Consider the following 19,946-nt stretch of genomic DNA (forward strand, 5'->3'; position numbering starts at 1 on the left):
TAATTTAAACAAACTATTTATACGAATATAATTTGACAAATTATGTTCAATTGACACAATTATACAAATTTATTTTTTGATCAATTATAAGTTATAAATATTTATAAATATTAAATAGTTAGACATACCTATAGGTAAGTATGGCATAAATTATGGGCTCATTTACCATTTTCTAAGCGTCACTCACCCATCCGTGTCGGTCATGGATTTTAATAACATTTCTAATTTACAAACAATTGGTGTTAGTATTGATTTAGTATTAATTATATTTGTTTAAATGTGTGCTTATTTAATTATATTAGCTTAGATATAAAATTAAATTATATATCTTAATATTCAATATATACTACAATACTATAAAGATATTAATATAATAAGTTATTTATTAGTAGAAATAGCGATATATTTAAAGAAAACAATTGATTAAATGTAAGAATAAAATACAAGTTTAATGTTGGGATTTGAAGAAAATTCAATAAAAATCAGACAAATTAGTGCATCACTACTACAGTAGTACTTTTGCCTCAACATTGTATTGATTGAACAAACAAACTAATTAACTCTCATTCACTCTATTGAACCAATTGAATGCTATGCCATCACTACAAACATCTCTTAACTTTTATAATCTTTCTATCCATCTCTCTATCCATCTCTCTATCCATCTATTCATTCATTTATATATTTATTTTAAAATCTTTGAATTATTTAAACACGTTTTTATAGTTTAAACTAATATTTTATTTAATTAAGGAATAAATTATTAGTATTAATATATATTAAAATTATATTATTACAAAATGTACTTATGCTATACAAAAATATGGTTTCACTTTTTTCATGGTTTAAAGCAAACATTCACTCAATGCTTGAATTGAGAAGAGTTTTTGGATATTTATGATATAATATACTGTATATTATAAATATAAGTTATGTCTTCAGGTTATATCAAAATTCAGTATATTTTTAAGATTCATAACATTATATATTCAACTTTATATATGCAGTATATAATGTTAATATTTATAGTAACTTAAATATACAGCACATAGTAATACTGTACTGTATATGTTATATAAATTTATGTATATTTTTTATCTTTGTACTAAATATAACTAATTTGTATGTAAACTTAATAGATAACTTTTAACCTTAAACATCTAATCTTGGCACTAATTTTAAAAATATTAATTAAAAAATTAATTTATTATTTTATTTTATTTTAATTAATTAAATTTATATTTTATTATTTGTAAATTTAATTTGTTTTGGCTATATAATGCATTTAAATATAAAATCTAAATATTGTATACTTTATTTAAACAGCTATTTTAATTTATCTGTTACTGTTATACAGTATTTTAAATAAATTACCAATTATAATTAAATATTATATTTAGATCAATTAAAAATATGTTATTATATATTATTATATTGTAATTTATGTACAGTATATTATTTGCAATATTGAAAAAATACATATAAATCTATAATAAATTAAAATTTAATGATTTTTACAATAAACATTTCATACAAAATCCTAACAATCATCAAATACAGTACTGAGAAAAATCTATTGAATGCCATATGTTTGTGACAAATAAAATGATTTTAAATGAAACTTTGGAATTATAAATAAAATAACTAATATTTCTTTAGAGAGAAAGTTTAGTTTAAATTATTAATTAATTATTATTAATACTAGATTTAGTAAACTATGTTTGATAAATACTTATCTATATATAATAAAAATTTAGATCCAAATATTAGTTTTAACTCTCAATTCTCAAAAGCAGTTTAAATACGAAATCATTTACTTTAAAAGTCTCGTGAATTTTAAATACACTTTGAAATTGATGCTAAACTGCTTGTATAGCACATTAAATCATATGTTGAATATATAAATTTATATGTAATATTATATACTGTAGTATTATAGGGAAAGTGATTTAAATTGATATATTTTGAATACCTGAAGGAAGCTTCGGCCAGTTTTTTGCTGAACTGTTTGGCGTTTCCTTTATTACGTTTGATCCGTGCCTGTCCTTTCACAAAACTGGCACACAATTGCATTATCACTGCCTCCATAGTATAGGCAGAGGCCCAGCCGTGTCGGGTCAGCAGCTCTAAGCCTATTGTTAACAACAAAATAAAACAATACTATCACTCTATGGCAATAGTAAAAAGCCATTAAAAGCTATTATTTTTAAAAATTATTAGATTAATTAAATTTATATATATTATATACCGATATAATATTTACATACTATATTCCTGTTTTTGTGTAGATAAAAAATAAAATAGATTATATAAAAATTCAATATTTCCAGTTTTTAGTGTAAAGACACTAGTGTTAAGATAAGTATAAAGTAGTTTTTATATTATAAAATTATAATTTTAAATTTCGAATTACAAAAAAATATATTTAAATTTGTCATTTAAATGATTTTTAAAAATTTTTTTATTATTTCAAATACAAATTACAGAGTATTACAAAAGCTAATATTGTCGACGAAATGTTTCATTTATTTACTATACATAACATAACATTTTTTATGTTTATTTAAATATGTTTTATTCGTTTTTTTAAAAGAAAAAATTGTGTTTTCTATTGAAGCATAAAATTAGAGATTCAATTGAATTCGCTTTCGGATATATCTAAAGTATAAAATAAACTATTTGTTTGTCAATTGCTATAAACATTTATTTTTACACCACTATTGTTGTCGTACTTTTGTATTTGTTGTCGTTTTGTTAATTACAAATTTGCTGATGTATTAACTAATTAAATGATGTTATTTTAATTACTATACTACATGTTTTAAATTATAGCATCTTATAGAATAAAATATAGTATATTATAAAGTTGTTATTACAGTACTGTATTTAAACAATATTACTGTATTAATAAATTAAAATTACTTCAAATGGAAAAACTTTTAAATTATGTGCTATTGAACTATCATTTTTATAATTGAACATTAAATAGCATATGTATAATAATACGATAATAAGATATATTTATATCTAAATCTTTTTAATTGAAGTAAAACACTAATTTCCTAAATATATATTTTTCGATATTCTAATTATTAATTTGTTCATTTAATAATTAAACAATATATTAAAATTAATAAATAATGTAAAGATTTAATGTACTAAAACAAAATAAAGTGCTTATAAATTATATATTTTTAGGTTTACTGTATAATAAATAACTTTGAAATAAACTGTCAATTATTAAAACATTAATGTAAAAATAACTAATATAATAATGATGAGTATGAACATGTTATATATAATATTTATATATAATTTAAAAAATAGTTGATAGCATTTTTAAAAAAATATAACTCTCTTGAAATAAATAAATAAATATTCAAACTGAATATGGAATCATCAAATGGATAATATACCGTTAGTATAGTATAATATATTAACTTTAAATGATATAATAACTAAAATTGATAAATTTAGACAAAAGTAAAATATAAACAATAATTTTTTGGATTACTTATTTTATATATAATACTTATTAAATTATATAAAAATAAAATTATTATTAACGTGCTTCAGATAATTATAAATTATTAACATTATTAAGAAAACCAATATTTTTGAATTATATTATAAAATTATTACTATTATTGAACCCAATACTCAATGATTAGAATTAATTCTTGACTCAATATTTATTTTTTTTAAATATATTAAAAATGTTAATTATTTTAAAAGTTAGAAGTTAAAGTTCTACGTTAAAAATATCTATTATAACTATATATTTATTAAAATTAAAACTAATAAAAGTAATAAAAGTATTTTAATAGTATAATATATTGATTTTTAAAATCATTATAAGTAATCTAGATAATTTATGTCAAAACATTTGTTTTTAAGAAAAATCTTGTTTTTACTTTTGGTAATTATTTTATTATTTATGTCATTTATAAAGTTTTTGTCTTTATTGATAGCTGTACTATAATTTTATTTTATATTAATGACTAATAATAGATTAAATTAATATGTTTTTAATTTTGTAAGTTTATAATAAAAATATTTTTTAATTAAATTAAAAATAATTTAAGCATAATATAAACATACTCATTTTTATATAATTAATTTATATATTTAATTTATATAATTAATTAAATATTAATGTAATATACACACAATAGATAATTATGATAATGTTTAAGTTGTGATAAATAGTTTAAGATTTGTTACAATAAATATAGTATATTAGGAAACTTTTCGTAAATATTCTTAAAAATTTATATTATTTTTTCCGAATAACACTATTCTCATAGAAAAGAATTTGTAAAACAATTCTTTAGAGAATATTTTTAGCGTCACTTCAATAAAAAAAACAAATTATACAATAAATTAAGTCTAACTGTAGACTCATTAAAATTTTGACAGTTTTGTTGTAACAAATTTTTTTAATAATGTTTTTAATTTATATAAAATTACTTTTATATATATATTTTATTTTAAAATGGATTTACATTTGTATATCAATTATATTTAATTTATAATAAAAAAATATTTAAAAAAAGTTTTATTTGACTTCACTATAAAAACAGTATTATCTAAAAATATTATTAAATATAAATGAATAACAAATATACTTTATATTTTAAGCACATAATCAATAAAATGGTTTTTCAATTTTGCAATTTTTAAAATCGATACCATATTATATAATATATGCGATCATAGAGTATAAACTTTATATTATATGGTTGACTACTAAAGTAAAATTATTATCACCGATAAATTCAATGGTATAACTATTACCAGTAGTGATAATTTGATTGTATATTCAGTCATAAGTACAGACTGTCATTGACGACACACCTGATGTGCTTTCATAACATTTATTTATAAACCGATATTTCATTAAATATAATCAAATTAATGAAATTAATTCTCATTTACAATGGAGTGGGACATGAATTTTTGATTGACTTAAATTTCTTTCAAATTTTAGTAATTATAATCACGAATATAGTGAATAGTATTTGTATTTTAATCATTAATGGCTTTTATACTGAAAACTGTGATTCAAATCAACATTTATTTGCTATTCATTATTATTGAAAAAATGATAAATTTTATGTTTACTACACTATTAGCATAACTATTCACTGCATAATATAAAGTACAATAGTATAGTTTATGTACTATTTAATGAATAACAACTAATAATAATATATGCAGATATTGTATATTACTAATACTTATAGTTAATTTATAACATTTTAAAAACAAAAATATACAATTAATTAAAAATTTATGTAATGAATTAAATTTTATTTTAGTAAATGTTATTTAAAAAATAAATAGTTTATGAACATTAAATTTTTTGTATAAATTAAATAAATACTTACAGATAGCTCCTCCTTCCATAACAAAACCTAAAAAAATTAAAAATATGTTTTATTCTATATTCTTAATACAGTGTTTTTAATAAAAAATACTTAATATTTATTATAATAAAAAACTAAAATTTTATGCTTTGATATTCAATATCATATATAAACAAAAATACTTAAAAATATTTGCATAATATAAAGCGTATTTGTAAAGAGGGATATATTTATAATTATAGTAGCGTTAATAGATTTTAAGAAAATGTTTTATAATTCTGTAACAAAAACATTAATAAAATAATATGTAATTTAATACCCTTTTCAATATGTGGTGACACGACTCTGACAAAGGGTGGGGCAAACGGGTAGTTCTCGGGGAACGTTGCGTTGAGGAGCACATACTCGACGCTCAACTCTTTCATATCGCGATAAAACTATAGACAATGTAAAAGAAAAATCATTATCTCATCCATTATTTCTTTACGGAAAACATAATATAAGTATTTAAAATACACTGTATTTACTGATATATTGGGCATTAAATTTTATAAAAGTAATTTTAACTCAAAGATTATAGTCTCAAATATAAATAATGGTCTTTAAAGACATTTAGCTGGATATTTATCTTTACAAAAAATGTAATTAAAAAGTTTCAAAATAATATATTGTATAATAATTCAAATAATATAAGTCAATCATAATTTATTTTTAATAAACAATTTGTTAATTTGTATATCAACAATTGTACATTTAAAAAAATAATACTACTATTCAGAGAAATAAATTTTTGAGTGTTTAGATAAAAAATAATTTTTTGACAGATATTTAATTGATTACAGAGATAGCAGGTGTTTTTAAGATGCATTTATGATTTTCTAAATCTATATAGTATTTATAGATTATACACAAAAAAAAACATTTTTCAAATACATTTCAGAATAGTAGACCATAATATTCAAAATATAAAAATACAAATTATTTTGTCTCTATCTTATGCTAACACTGAAAATCAATACATTAAGATACAGAATATTCTTATATAATAATATTCTGCAATTTTAAAGAACAGAATTTTACTTTTTTTGTACGACTATTACTTACAATCGCTGGTATCGCCAAAAATATATTATATATAACATGAAGTTGTTTAGCAAAGAGACAAATATAGAACACAAGACTGTTAAGGGAAAGGCATATGTTTTTGATATGTGTTTTTGGGATAAAAGCAATAAAAGATGTGATGGTTTGCGATAAAAATCGATAGCCTATTCTTATTGAGTATCCGTTATCTTTCAAATATCTATATTCAGCACTTTTTGGTTAATTTAATTAAAAAAATTTTTGAGCTATTTATTAGTTGAAAATATTTTAATAGAAATAATAAAAAATAGTTAAAAGACCTGAGAATCGCTGTCAAACTGGTAGACCTTAACGTTCCACTCGTTGAGACTGTCGTTCACTAAATCGACAGTAAAGGGTGTAAAACCGTTTTGGGTGTTGTTTTGGACACTACGGCATAACTCTTGGTATTCTTTAAGCAAACGTCTTGACCTAATTGTACAGTTGGAGGGTTTGTTCGTTGACTTATCTGGAGATGTCTGGCGACTCAATGGCTGATTAGTTGTCGGAACAATTTGGTGATTACGAGCTGATGAGTGACCGTTTGGCAAACAAGTCGGCGATGACGAGTGAGATGATGGAGAAGAAGTGGTCGACGATCTCTTTGATCGTCGACCGCCATTGTCTTTAGCGCTGACCGATCGCGAATCACTGGAGCCTGGCTTAAGGCGAAACAATTTTCTTAATGCCATCATTTCGATGATATGTATTGGCGAGCACTCAATCAAAGGCTATTTTACTGGAAGTGTATTTCAAATGCTAATAAAGATTGTCTTTAATCTTCATCTTTAATGTTATGTTTGCTTAAGTTTTATGATTCATTTAAAACATATATAAGATTCTATAAGATTAGTTAGTTCTGCAATAAATATCTAATAATAGTTCGTATCTCATATGCTATTAATACTAGTATTAGAGCTTTAAAAACTTGAACATAAAGTACTTTTTCACTATTGAATAACTCAATTGAAACGATCAGTAAAATCCCTTTCCTTTTGGTTATAATAATGAATTTATATAACAAAATATAATAAATAGAAAGTTAGTCACAAAACTGTTGTAAATATCATGAGTCGATTAGTTGGCAGCTTTTGCAGCACAGTTAGCATAGAAGAGCACAGTTAGCTATGGTTTGAGACAAACTAACACAACATATGAGTTGCACATCACTGCAGGCATTGCAGCGAATCGTGCAAATAGAGCACAGACTCAGGCATTGCTACAAATACTGAGATACCAGTGCTTCCAATGAACAGTTGACTAACTGTTCGCAGAAATTCAATCGCTTTTTCAAGTTATATATGATTTTAATATTTGTTTAATATTATTACTGAATTATATTTTTATTATTATTCAGAATTTCATTTATTTGCTATAACTCTTTGCAATGATTTGTTACAAAATTATATTTTTCAGTATTAATTATTTAGAAAGGATTAGTGTATAAATCAATGTAATAATTAAATAATAATAAATAGTAAATTTGAAGAGTATACAAAAATTGTAAACTAATAATTTATGTAATTTTATATAATGAATATAATTTAAAATTAATAAATAAAATAATAAATATATACAGTACATAAATCTTATACTGCAGTAAAAATTTATAGATTAATTACTATAGTTCTATATTAAACAACCACAACTTTAAAATATTATATTTTATATTAATTTAACATATCAAATATTATATTATTAAACTGATTTTATCATTATGATTTTTAACAATAATTTTGATTAATAACACAAAAAAATATATTAAACAATAAAAAACATTTTATCACATATATAATTATTATATTTTAATACATTTTAAATAAAAATCTAATTAAATTATAAAATTACATTTGCTTTTAGCTTCGGATGTACTAATACTATATATAGTACAAAATCTATCAAAAATATGTTAATAACGTATAGTTTTAATTATAAAACATATTTCACTGACTATACAATACAATAATTATTTTTATCAATTATAGTATATTGAACTTTTACAGCATATTGTCAATCATTGTCTAATGACCACTAATTATAAATTCATGTCAACATTATTATCATTTATGTAAACAGAGACACAATTTTTGGTTAAATTTATTTTATTAAGTTTTATTTAGATTTATTTAGAAAATTTTTATTATTGATAATTATATAATTAGTTATTACATTTATACAATACAATACATAGCAATGTTAAGTAAAACAAATTAATCAAAATCATAATATGTAATATATTTATTTCAATTAATTTGTTTTTATATAACCAATTGATTTCTTCGAAATGAATTTCTTAGTAATTGTTTTACCCAAATGTCACCGAAAATGAAAAATAATAATTTAATAATACTCTGTATTGATTAATACAATCATTTTCAATCTAAATAAAGTTTATAATTTACAAATAATACAATATATATAAACAGTATACTATACAGTACTGTATAATTTGTACATTTACTTTAATAGATAAGTTGAATAAATTAAATAATATTAAAATCACGTATTATTTTTTTGAGTGACAAAAATGTGATTTGATTTGAATAAAAACTATTATATTTATACTATTTATGCAAATAACTTAAAGAAAAATACAAATAATAATCAAATCAAATAAACCGTAGTATTAATTTTATTGCATTAAATTAGATTAAATAAAAAATACCAATATATTACTAATATACTAATGTTATTTTATAAACTATTTTTACGATTTTAAATTTAAGTTAAAATTATGTAAAAAATTAAGTAAAGTTTTGTTCAAAAAATAAACTAATAGTTTATTAATAGTTTTTCTTGTGTTAAACTTTAGGATGGGATCGACTCTGCAAATAGATTTGAAATATTTTGAATCAAAACGATTTTAAAGGAAGATATCATTTAGTCATTGATTTGCAATATTAACTTAAATATTATTTCCTAAAATTCAATTACAATAACTATATTATAAAATCTTTTTTAATATTTTTGAAATAATTCAATTTAAACAAATAGTTTGTATTTATAAGATAACTAATAGTAAATTATAACTATAGTACATAATATACAGACTATTGTAACAAAAGTATTTTTACAAAACTCGTCTAAGTTTAGTCTTGTAATACAATCTGATTAAAAAATATTGTTAAATTAGGTACCGGTATAATTTGAATTTGTCAAATTTTATAATTATTAAATAGTTTAACAATACTATTGGAATCCAATTATTAAATTTGTTTATATATAAATTATATCTTATAAAAACTATTATGAATTTTCTAATTTATTTATAATAATCTAAATTTATACTCAAAGTAAACAAAATTAATACATTTTAGTCTAATATTTTTTGTTTTAAAAAAATTCTGTTATCACAATCAATAAAAATTAATTAAATTATAATTAAAATTTTGAAATTACTATAATTCTTAATTAAAATAATTTACATCAATACTATTTAATAATATTAATATCAATTGTACACAATATCAATATCAACTGTATTTTAGTGTAATAATGTATTCATAATAGAGTATTAATATTGTTCTATATTGAGATCCTATACATTTTCAGAACAAACTCGGTACTTTTTTATTTATGTTACTTATTTTTTTTGTGCTACATTTGGTAATTATAAAAGATACCATATTGTCACGTGTTGTTTAAAAAAATGCGACATCATTTATGTAATTATATAATTATTTAATAGAGATATAGTTACACAAAAAACATATGTAATATACATAAAAAGGGCCCGAGTTTTCGGTAGATCATAATCCGTGTAGTATAATAATAACTCAAATTTATATTTAAAAATTATTTCTAAAAAATGTTATTAATTGTTATAACGTTTTATAGTAATAAATCTTAGGGTAAAAACCAAGATTGTAAAAATAAATTACAATATTTTAATTTTAGCTTTTTATAATACAATGCAATGTATTTTTATTATAATTTTCATGTAATTTTTATGTATAATACAAGTTTTTTGAACTAATATTTACTATTTTGAAAAATTTATAAAAATTATTTAATGCTAATATAATTTTTTTAAATTTATTATTGTTATAATAATTATAGTCTTCTAATAAATATAAAATAAATTAAAATGAAAAAATGAATTTTAAATAATATCAAATCTATATTTATTATTGCTTATATTACTGTTTTGATAATAGGTGGCGCTATATTTGTTTGTATTGAAAAATTGGTCATGTATTATATAAACATTTTGTCTATGCCAAACCTGGTAGAAACTTTTTATTACAATTTTATAGAGTTTAAGTTAACTATAATACCTAATATTATTATTATTATTATTAAATACATAAATCAAAAATTTATTCCAATATATAATTTTATTTATTTTTATTTTATATATTTTTATTTTATTTTAGAGAAATATTTCATTTGTGTCAAAATTTACATTTGAATTGCTAATTCATTTTAATAAATTTAAATATCAATTAAGACTTAGCTATTTATTTGGTATACAATTTTCATATTTACTTTATTTTATAATAATGAAATATTAAACCAATTTTTTAGATCCAGTTAAAGTATTAAAAACTTTTTAAAAATTAATATTTAAAATAAAATTTAAAAAAGTTATTCTATTTAAAATTTTATTAACCATAAATGTATAATAAATTATTAAAAATATTTTATTTTATAAACAACTTAAAATTATTTTAGGTATATTAATGTATTTAAATAAATTAAAAATATATAACAATTATAATATTAATTTAAGACTGTTTACTTATTACTTCAATTAAAAAAATATTTAAGATTTATTTATTTATTTATTTATCTAATTTATTTTTTAATCAATTAATTAAATGTCAAACTAAATTTGATCGAAACTATAGATACTAAATAAAAAACATTAAATTTAGTATTATTTATTATATATCATAATTTACTATTCATTTTACAATTCATTTAGTATGCGTTTATATTATATAATATACAGTATATATTAGTTAATTTTTCAACTAAAGCTTTCAATAATTATTATTCTGAAGTTATACTGAAATATAGTATAAATACATATAATTTGGCAAATTTTCAATATATAATTGAATTTCATAAAATAAATGTGTAATTTGCATAATTCATGAGCTCTGCAAATAGGAGACAAATTTGCTGTCTATTTGCTATTGAATAAATTTATTTTGTATATACTGTATAATATTATATATTATGCTACACTATATTAAATATACAATATATAACTATAAAAATATATTGTTATATACTTTATATTGTATGTTATAAGTGAGGTCACGACAAATCGTGTCAATTGAAGACATTTCTTGACAATTCACGACAAATCTGGTATAAGATAAACATTGAGCTGAAAATAGTTTGAGTTATTATATACTTCAATGTTGTTCATCATTAAGAGTCATAGCGTGTAAAGTAAATTAAGTTGTAATATATTTGTATTATATTTGTATTATATTTGTATTCAACCGTTAGTGAAATAAATTAATATCATATAAGAAATGATTTATTTTACTCGTATAACATTTGACGCCAATCTCTCATAAGAGGCGTTAGATTTTTGGTGTAAAAAAGTGTCTGAAGACTAAAGACTGAAGAGATGTTCACGAGATTTATAGACAAATACTTTTGATAAAGACATCAAAGTCTATATATATTGTATATTATGTACACATTTATTGTTTACACATTATATATGTAGAAATGTTGTCTGACATACAATCTATTTGTTAAAAAATCTAATACAATGTATTTTTTTCTTAAAATAACACATTTTTAATCATTTTATTTATATTCTGTTTTATCTTTTATATAAAAGTAAATACAAAAAAAAATTAGTAAAAAGTTTAAATATTCAATTTTATTTCAAAGGTTTTCAAATTAATAAAATATTTTTTATTTTCAATTTTGTTAAAATTATATTGTATTGATACTTTAATACAATTAGTATAATAAAATTGTATCTATTTTTAAATTTTAATTTAATTTAAAATAATAATAATGTAAATTTTTCTAATTAATTATTTAAATATTATTTTATAGCAAATGTACTTTATTTACACTAATATACAATGTAATTATTAATTTTATTATTTTTTTAAAAATTTATCATAATAATATTAATATTATTTCAAATAAAATCAAAATTAATTTCAAATCATTAAGTATGAGATTAGTGTTTTTACTTATGTTGACTAAACTTATGCATACATTAATTAATTGTTATTATAATACAAACAAATAATAATGAATGAGTGGGTGATCGTGAATGAGTGCATTTGACCAAATAGTTTCACAATTGAAAAACACTTTAAACTTATTTCCAATAATAGTGTTCAATATAGAGATTGACAAATAGAAAGTTTCTAATAAATTTCTTAGGAATAAATTTCTATAGAAATTTAACTTTATTCTTATACTATGTGATCCCCATATCTATAACTATTGTAATACTATATTAATGAGACATGATACTATACTATGTATATAATATTAAACTATATAATGTAGTAACACTACTATACAAAATATGATACCTATATATATAAAAAAATTATAATTATTTAATAATAATCAGTTTTGTAAAATTTTAATAACCATTTTATTATATACAGTATTTTATCATAGTTTAATATAATTAAATTAATTAATTTTTATTTTAATTAATAATTAAAATACTAATAATAATATTTAATTATTACTTGTAAAAACAATGTTTTGTTACATAATAACAAATATCAAGACAACAGAATTAACACGGGATCCCATAGATAGAAATTTCTTTTAGAAACTTTCTAGAAATTTCTCTTTTTGCCAACACTAGATCAATAGCACCGGTAGATAAAGTCTACTACTTTCTCATTGAGTAAAATGCAATCAAATGAATGGTAAAAATCAAAGATTGAAAATAAACTCCTATTCAAACCACTGATGACTTTCTGGTGAAATAGTTTTTATTGTTTTCTACTTATATTAAGTAAACTGAAATATAAGTAAACCATTAAATTGTAGTATTTTCATAATAAATGTTTTGAATATATTTTTATTAAAAAAATAATTTTTGGTTTAGTAAAACATTTAGTAAAAGTATTTCTGAAGATTGAGAAACGTTTTTAGATAAATAAAATATTATTTGAAACCACACTTTATTTTAATCAAAGAAATCCATTTTTATTGCAAACTTATGTAATATTAAGCACTGAGTTATTGATTATTGTTTAGCACAAGTTATTTTGACAGCAATTTTGATGTATTGATGATAACAATAATTTTTTCTAAAATTTCATTTTAACTCTTGACATTAAATTTATTGCTTTTTATTGTAAACCATTACATATCTAATAAAAATATTTCATTTGCAGATCTTTGCTATTATTACTATAACTAAGACTATTATTACAGCAAATAATTTATTTAATTTTTAGTTAATTTTAATATAATAATTAAAATTTTAAAATACAAATATTTAAATAATATAATTTATATTAAAAAAATTTGCAAAATTAAAATGTTTTAATATTTATTTTTTTCATATCCTATTTAAGTTGTATTTTTATATTTTACAGTATATATATATATATACTGTATTTATTATACTAAAGTAGTTTTAACAGATTGTTAATACTTACAGTAATACTCTATAATTCTATAGATGTTCTATTTGTATAAATATTATAACATTTTTTTAAATATATATATCATTAATTGATAATTTTTATAATAATTAAGTTATATATTTTTTTTAATTTTATACTTTTATTTATGCTATCATAATATGTATTCACTTCTATGTTTTACTGCATATAATAGATGCCATATATCATATAATATTAAAAAGTGTACTTGCATTTTTCACAAACAGTAAAATAAAATTTAAATTTGAAATTATTAAAATTTACTAAAATATTCAATAACTAATAAATTTTAATATTCTTAAAGACAAATTTTAGAATTCAAATAGAAAACATTAGCTTAATTTAAATAAATAATATTATTAGTAATTTTTAGTTCATCAAAACTAATGTTTCTATTAAATCATAATTTCATTTATTACTAATAAGTTGAGAATTATTTTTAAATTGTTGTACATTATAGCAACATACGTGTTTACTTATAAAGTATGTATTTAAAAAATTTAAAATGTAATAATAACTTTTGCTATTATACTACATTTTTAGCGATTTATATATATTATATATATATAACTTTATATCACTTTTCAAATCTTATCTATATATTACCGATAAAATTGTGTGATTCAGTAAAATATAGTATTGTATGATATATACTGTACTGTATATGCAATAGAAATCTCTAGTAATTACTAATTTATTAATAAAAACATTGCTTAAAACAAAATTGTCACTAATTTAAAAATATATGTTTTAATACAATATATTTTATTTCGTTTGCATATTATTTTCTGAAAAATTAATTTTTTTAATAGTTTCTGATTATTACCAAAATTGGGACAGACAGACCGACAGACAGACAGACAGACAGACAGACAGACAGACAGACAGACAGACAGACTTGAACATTTTTATATTATTATATAACCAAATTTTTACGTAAAACTAATAATTGCGATTTTCAAGTTTGAAGCCATTTTATTCATTATTTATAATTAAATAAAATTTAATTAATTGTACATGCAAATATAATATTACTTTTATTATGATAAATAACAATTATAAGATAAAATCAATAATTATTTTTTAAAAATTGTTATTATAAATGTAGAGTATTATACACTATTATATTTACATAAAGTAAAGTTATTTTTATTAAATTTATTTCTCAAAATAATACTTAAAAGAATAATAATTGTTTTGAAGAATACTGTAATATCAGTAAAAAGTAAAAATGATTGCATAATATATTGTTTTAATTTATCGATAGTCTAATATAGATTTATAAAAATGCAAATATATTTAGGTAACAGATATTATCACTTATAGTGAATGTATACTAAGAAATGCATCAAAATATTAAAATTTTAAAAAACAAAAAATAATAATTTATTAATTATTTATAAGAAAATAAATTGTTTAATATATGAAAGTGTTTAATATTTCAGCGATAAAATTATCAAAATATGTTTTACATAAAACAGTCTACAGTGTAATTGAAACTTTGTTTTTGGACAAACAGACAATCGCCGGAAGTTTGTCTAACAGTTAAAACAAGGATCTGATGACAACTCAAAAGATAATAAATGATAGATCAGAGTATTGAGTAAAATATTTCTTTTATATGAATAGTCATCAAATGCTTAATTAATTATAATAGTATCACAAAAAATATATTTAATATAATTAAAGTATATTTGCTTTAATTTTTATGCCAATACTAGTTTTCTTTTAATATTAATTGTTAAATGGAAATTAATGTACTATTTTATCAATTTGGTTAAAATATATAATAAAAAGTTGATTAAACTTTAACACATGTTATAACATTGTGATTAAAAAATACAAGTACTCGGATGCGTTTAATTACATTTCTTTAATACTAATTTTTTAACTAATTTTCCATAAAATTGAAACTTTTTGTGCTATAATTTATTGTAAAATATTTATTGTAAATATTTGAATTAAGTTAACAACAAAATGATAAATAAATAAATACTTAATAAACTTGGGTTTAAAACGCAAAACTTTTAAATGTTATGTAGAGTTTGCGACATTCTATATAAAATCTATATAAATTGGGTTCAAAAGTGTTTGACACGGTTTTTTCTCTGTTACTTTTAAAGTAATATAACAATTTTTGATACTAGAAAATCGTGGGACGGATGTCATAGCATTAGCACATTTGTTACATTATAGCTCCGGGATACGGGAACAGGGATTTATTATATCTCAAAAACTATTATATAAGAGATATTTAAATTCACTAAAAAGCATAGTATAATAAATACAAAATCATTAGATAAGTGTTTTGGGAAGTTTCTCAAAATTGTATTATATTAATATTCAAATAAAAAAGTTATAAATTTTATATTTGTAATATTTCAAAATGGCGTAAATAAAAGTTTGTTGTTATGTTGTTATATTGTTATGTAATTAATTGAATTGTATTTTATATTTTATAGGTAATAATTTATATAATATAATTTATATAATATAATTTATATAGGTAATAATCTATTTATAACATTTAATTAATATTTTTTAAATATTCAAGAAAAACAATTCTTATGTTATATAATTTTGTTGCTTAAAATGCAATAATGAAATTAATAGGTATTTTTATATAATGAAAAAAATGTTTTTCTTAAATATCTTAAAAAACTAAACATAATAATTAAATGTTGTAAATACAATAATTATTACTCATAAAATATAAAATATAATTCTATTAATTGCATATCAAAATACCAAGACACTTAATTTACGCCACAATATTGAAATATTATAATTTTAACATTTATTAATTATTTATTCAAATACAACAAAATTTTGATAAAATTCCCAAAACACGTATCTAATGATTTTGTAATTAGTATATTATGCTTTTAAAGAATTTCAATATCTCTTATAGCTTTTTTTTATATAATACATACCTGTCCCGCATCCCGGAGCTGTAATATAAAAAATGTGCAAATGCTATAACAACAGTTCCATGATTCCATAGTACCAAAAAATATATTACTTTATAGTATGTTTTAAAGTTATAACCCAAAAACCGTGTCATCACTTTTGAAACAGATTTTTGTGTCGATTTTAATTAATTTATTTCCAATTGTTTATCTCATCATTAAATTTATGATTTCCTTCATCGAAATTATTCAATCACTTATCGAAATCAATGCTATCATATGATACTGTAAAATGGTTTCAACATTTAAGTAATAATTATTATAAGTTTAGTTTTTAATAAGAAATACAATTAAATTTATAGAAAAGTTATTTCATAAATATGTATGTGATTTGATTGTTGATATTAAATAAATTATTTGTTGTTGAAAATATATAATTAAAATATTAATAAACAATTTTTTCTTTTAAAGTATAATTTTTTAAATATATAAATAGTGTAATAATTAATTCAATTATTATAAACCGGTCTTAAATTATTTATTGGAAATATATGTAATTATTTATCACATTTAGATATATTTGTAAAATAAATAATTGTATTTCAATATTTATACTATTTATTTATATCAAATTAACTCAAATCCATATTTGATATCTTTAAATAAATTTTTATTTTTCTTAAAATTGTATAAATATTTGTATTCAATGTACAGTAAAATGCTATAAAAAGCAACTCTCTATCCTTTAGCTATTATTCAGAGAAATCAATAAATTTGACGACAATTAGTGGCGCCAATATGTACTGACATATAAATTTGATGCACTAGTCTTGAAAATTTATCCGCATTTTCATAAAAACCGAACCATCGTTTCTATAATTTCTATTTAAACTCAAAAAACATTATATAATTTTGACCATAATTATCAAAAATTGAATAATGTATTTGTTAAAATTATTTTTTTAAATAGTAAATTAAAATTAAACAAAATAATTTTATAACAATACAATAAAAAATATATATAGTATATACTGTATAAATCCAAAAAATAATAGGTATAAACAAATATAAAGTCATATGTGTCCTATAGCTAGCTTATAGACATTATATAAATAATGGTAGTAATTATTGTAATGTATTGAATATAAACCAATAAACATTGTTTGTACAGTATATACAGTATATATCAGTGTTGGAAAAATACAAGGTTTTGAATTTTTACTTTGTATAATACGATGTATTACATGTATTATACAAATTTTAAAACTAATATATTATAACTTTACATTATGTTGAAAAAATAAATTTTAAATATACATTAAAAATATAATTGCTATAAAATGCATTATTATTATTATAACCGTTGTTTTTAAGTAATAATAATGAAATAATTTATACTAAAAAATGAAATTCAATAAAAAATAATAATATTAAATTTATATTTATTATAAAACTTGGTTTACTTTGCTTATATCAATGCTTTTAGCACTAGTTGTCGCTAATTTTTTTTTTTGTAAACCAAATTTGTCATGTATTTTACATTGTATTATACTGTATAATACGCTTTTATAATACAAACATTTTGTCTCTGCCAACACTGATATATATATATATATACATTGTATATTATATAGTATTAAACTTAGATATAATAAAATGTCCATTAATTAGATTTTGAATTTTATTATACTATTTCTATTTTATTGTTTGAATCAAAATACTTAATGCGAGTAATGAAAACACTATTTTTAACAATATATCGTACATTAATATCATTAATTAACATATATTTAATGAGGCATCTAAAACATTTAATTATTATAATAATCATTAATTTTTATTAGTGTTTTATAAACTAATTTTGATTTTTAGATAGTTTTAGTGATGGAAAATAATAAAAGATTTATGGATTGACAAGAATTGATAGATTCAATTGAATTTACTTTTTCAATATAAATGATTACTTTTAAAAAATAGTTGAACACCCGATAGTAACGAACCCACGACGTGCTGCCCATAGGAGTAAGTCTAACCCTCTATAAGACACAGAGATTTTGTTTTGTTAGAAATATAAAAACAGCAAAAAACTCATTAATAATTTGGTTGGAGTGGTATTTGAGAGTTGAATCCTCTATAAAGACACAAATAAAAGAGAAATTCATGATTTATCAAATGATATAAGAATTTGTCTCAAAATAATAATAGTTATGTATTGTAGTAGTAGTGCTCATAATCTGTATAAACACTATAAGAGTCATTTGATATAAACGAAATCTTTAGTGAATTTTTATTATTATATTTATCTATTCCTCTCCTATCCTCACATATCCTACTCTCCAATAATCTGGTGTTTTCTCAAAAATAAGTATTTGCGTGAAGTTATATATACTATGTTTGTACAGTATGTATGTGTATGTGTATGTGTATGTGTATGTGTATGTGTATGTGTATGTGTATGTGTATGTGTATGTGTATGTGTATGTGTATGTGTATGTGTGTGTATGTGTATGTGTATGTGTATGTGTATGTGTATGTGTATGTGTATGTGTGTATGTATGTATGTGTGTGTATGTATGTGTGTGTATGTGTGTGTATGTGTGTGTGTGCGTGTATGTGTGTATGTGTATGTATATGTGTTTATGTGTGTGTATGTGTGTGTGTGTATGTGTATGTGTGTGTGTGTATGTGTGTGTATGTTTATGTGTTTGTATGTGTGTGATCAATATCTCAACATTCATTCACACACTTTCTTAGTTATTTTTACAAATATCATCTCTCTATCATTCTCTCTATTTTTCTCTCTATTTTTCTCTCTATCTTTCTTTCTCTCTCTCTCTCTCTCTCTCTCTCTCTCTCTCTCTCTCTCTCTCTCTTCACTGACATTTTTACACACTCTCTCACTCTGACTGCCACTCATTCCCCTA

General features: G+C 19.9%; 1 protein-coding gene across 1 annotated transcript; it reads right to left on the bottom strand.

Annotated features, from left to right (window-relative positions):
- Window positions 1-172: 172 nt before the first annotated feature.
- Window positions 173-7,305, bottom strand: LOC128962386 (ubiquitin-conjugating enzyme E2Q-like protein 1). Its single transcript, XM_054308758.1, has 5 exons — window positions 6,773-7,305; window positions 5,689-5,806; window positions 5,391-5,417; window positions 1,973-2,132; window positions 173-221 (listed from the first exon to the last, which is right to left on the bottom strand). Exons 1-5 carry the CDS (start codon window positions 7,184-7,186, stop codon window positions 173-175), a joined length of 768 nt encoding a protein of 255 aa, XP_054164733.1. The 5' UTR covers window positions 7,187-7,305.
- Between the last annotated feature and the right edge of the window lie 12,641 nt (window positions 7,306-19,946).

Source organism: Oppia nitens, unplaced genomic scaffold (genome assembly GCF_028296485.1).
Source record: "Oppia nitens isolate AA-2021 unplaced genomic scaffold, nextdenovo-longstitch-racon4-pilon3 scaffold6_pilon_pilon_pilon, whole genome shotgun sequence".
Classification (NCBI taxonomy): Eukaryota; Metazoa; Arthropoda; class Arachnida; order Sarcoptiformes; family Oppiidae; genus Oppia; species Oppia nitens.

Bases quoted from the DNA above. Each gene is read 5' to 3' on its own strand.
- LOC128962386 (XM_054308758.1), bottom strand. From the start codon at position 7,186: ATGATGGCATTAAGAAAATTGTTTCGCCTTAAGCCAGGCTCCAGTGAT. The intron at 5,807-6,772 runs GTCTTTTAACTA...CATTGTCTATAG, and splicing joins AGTTTGACAGCGATTCTCAG to TTTTATCGCGATATGAAAGA. The intron at 2,133-5,390 runs GTAAGTATTTAT...TGTTAACAATAG, and splicing joins TATGGAAGGAGGAGCTATCT to GCTTAGAGCTGCTGACCCGA.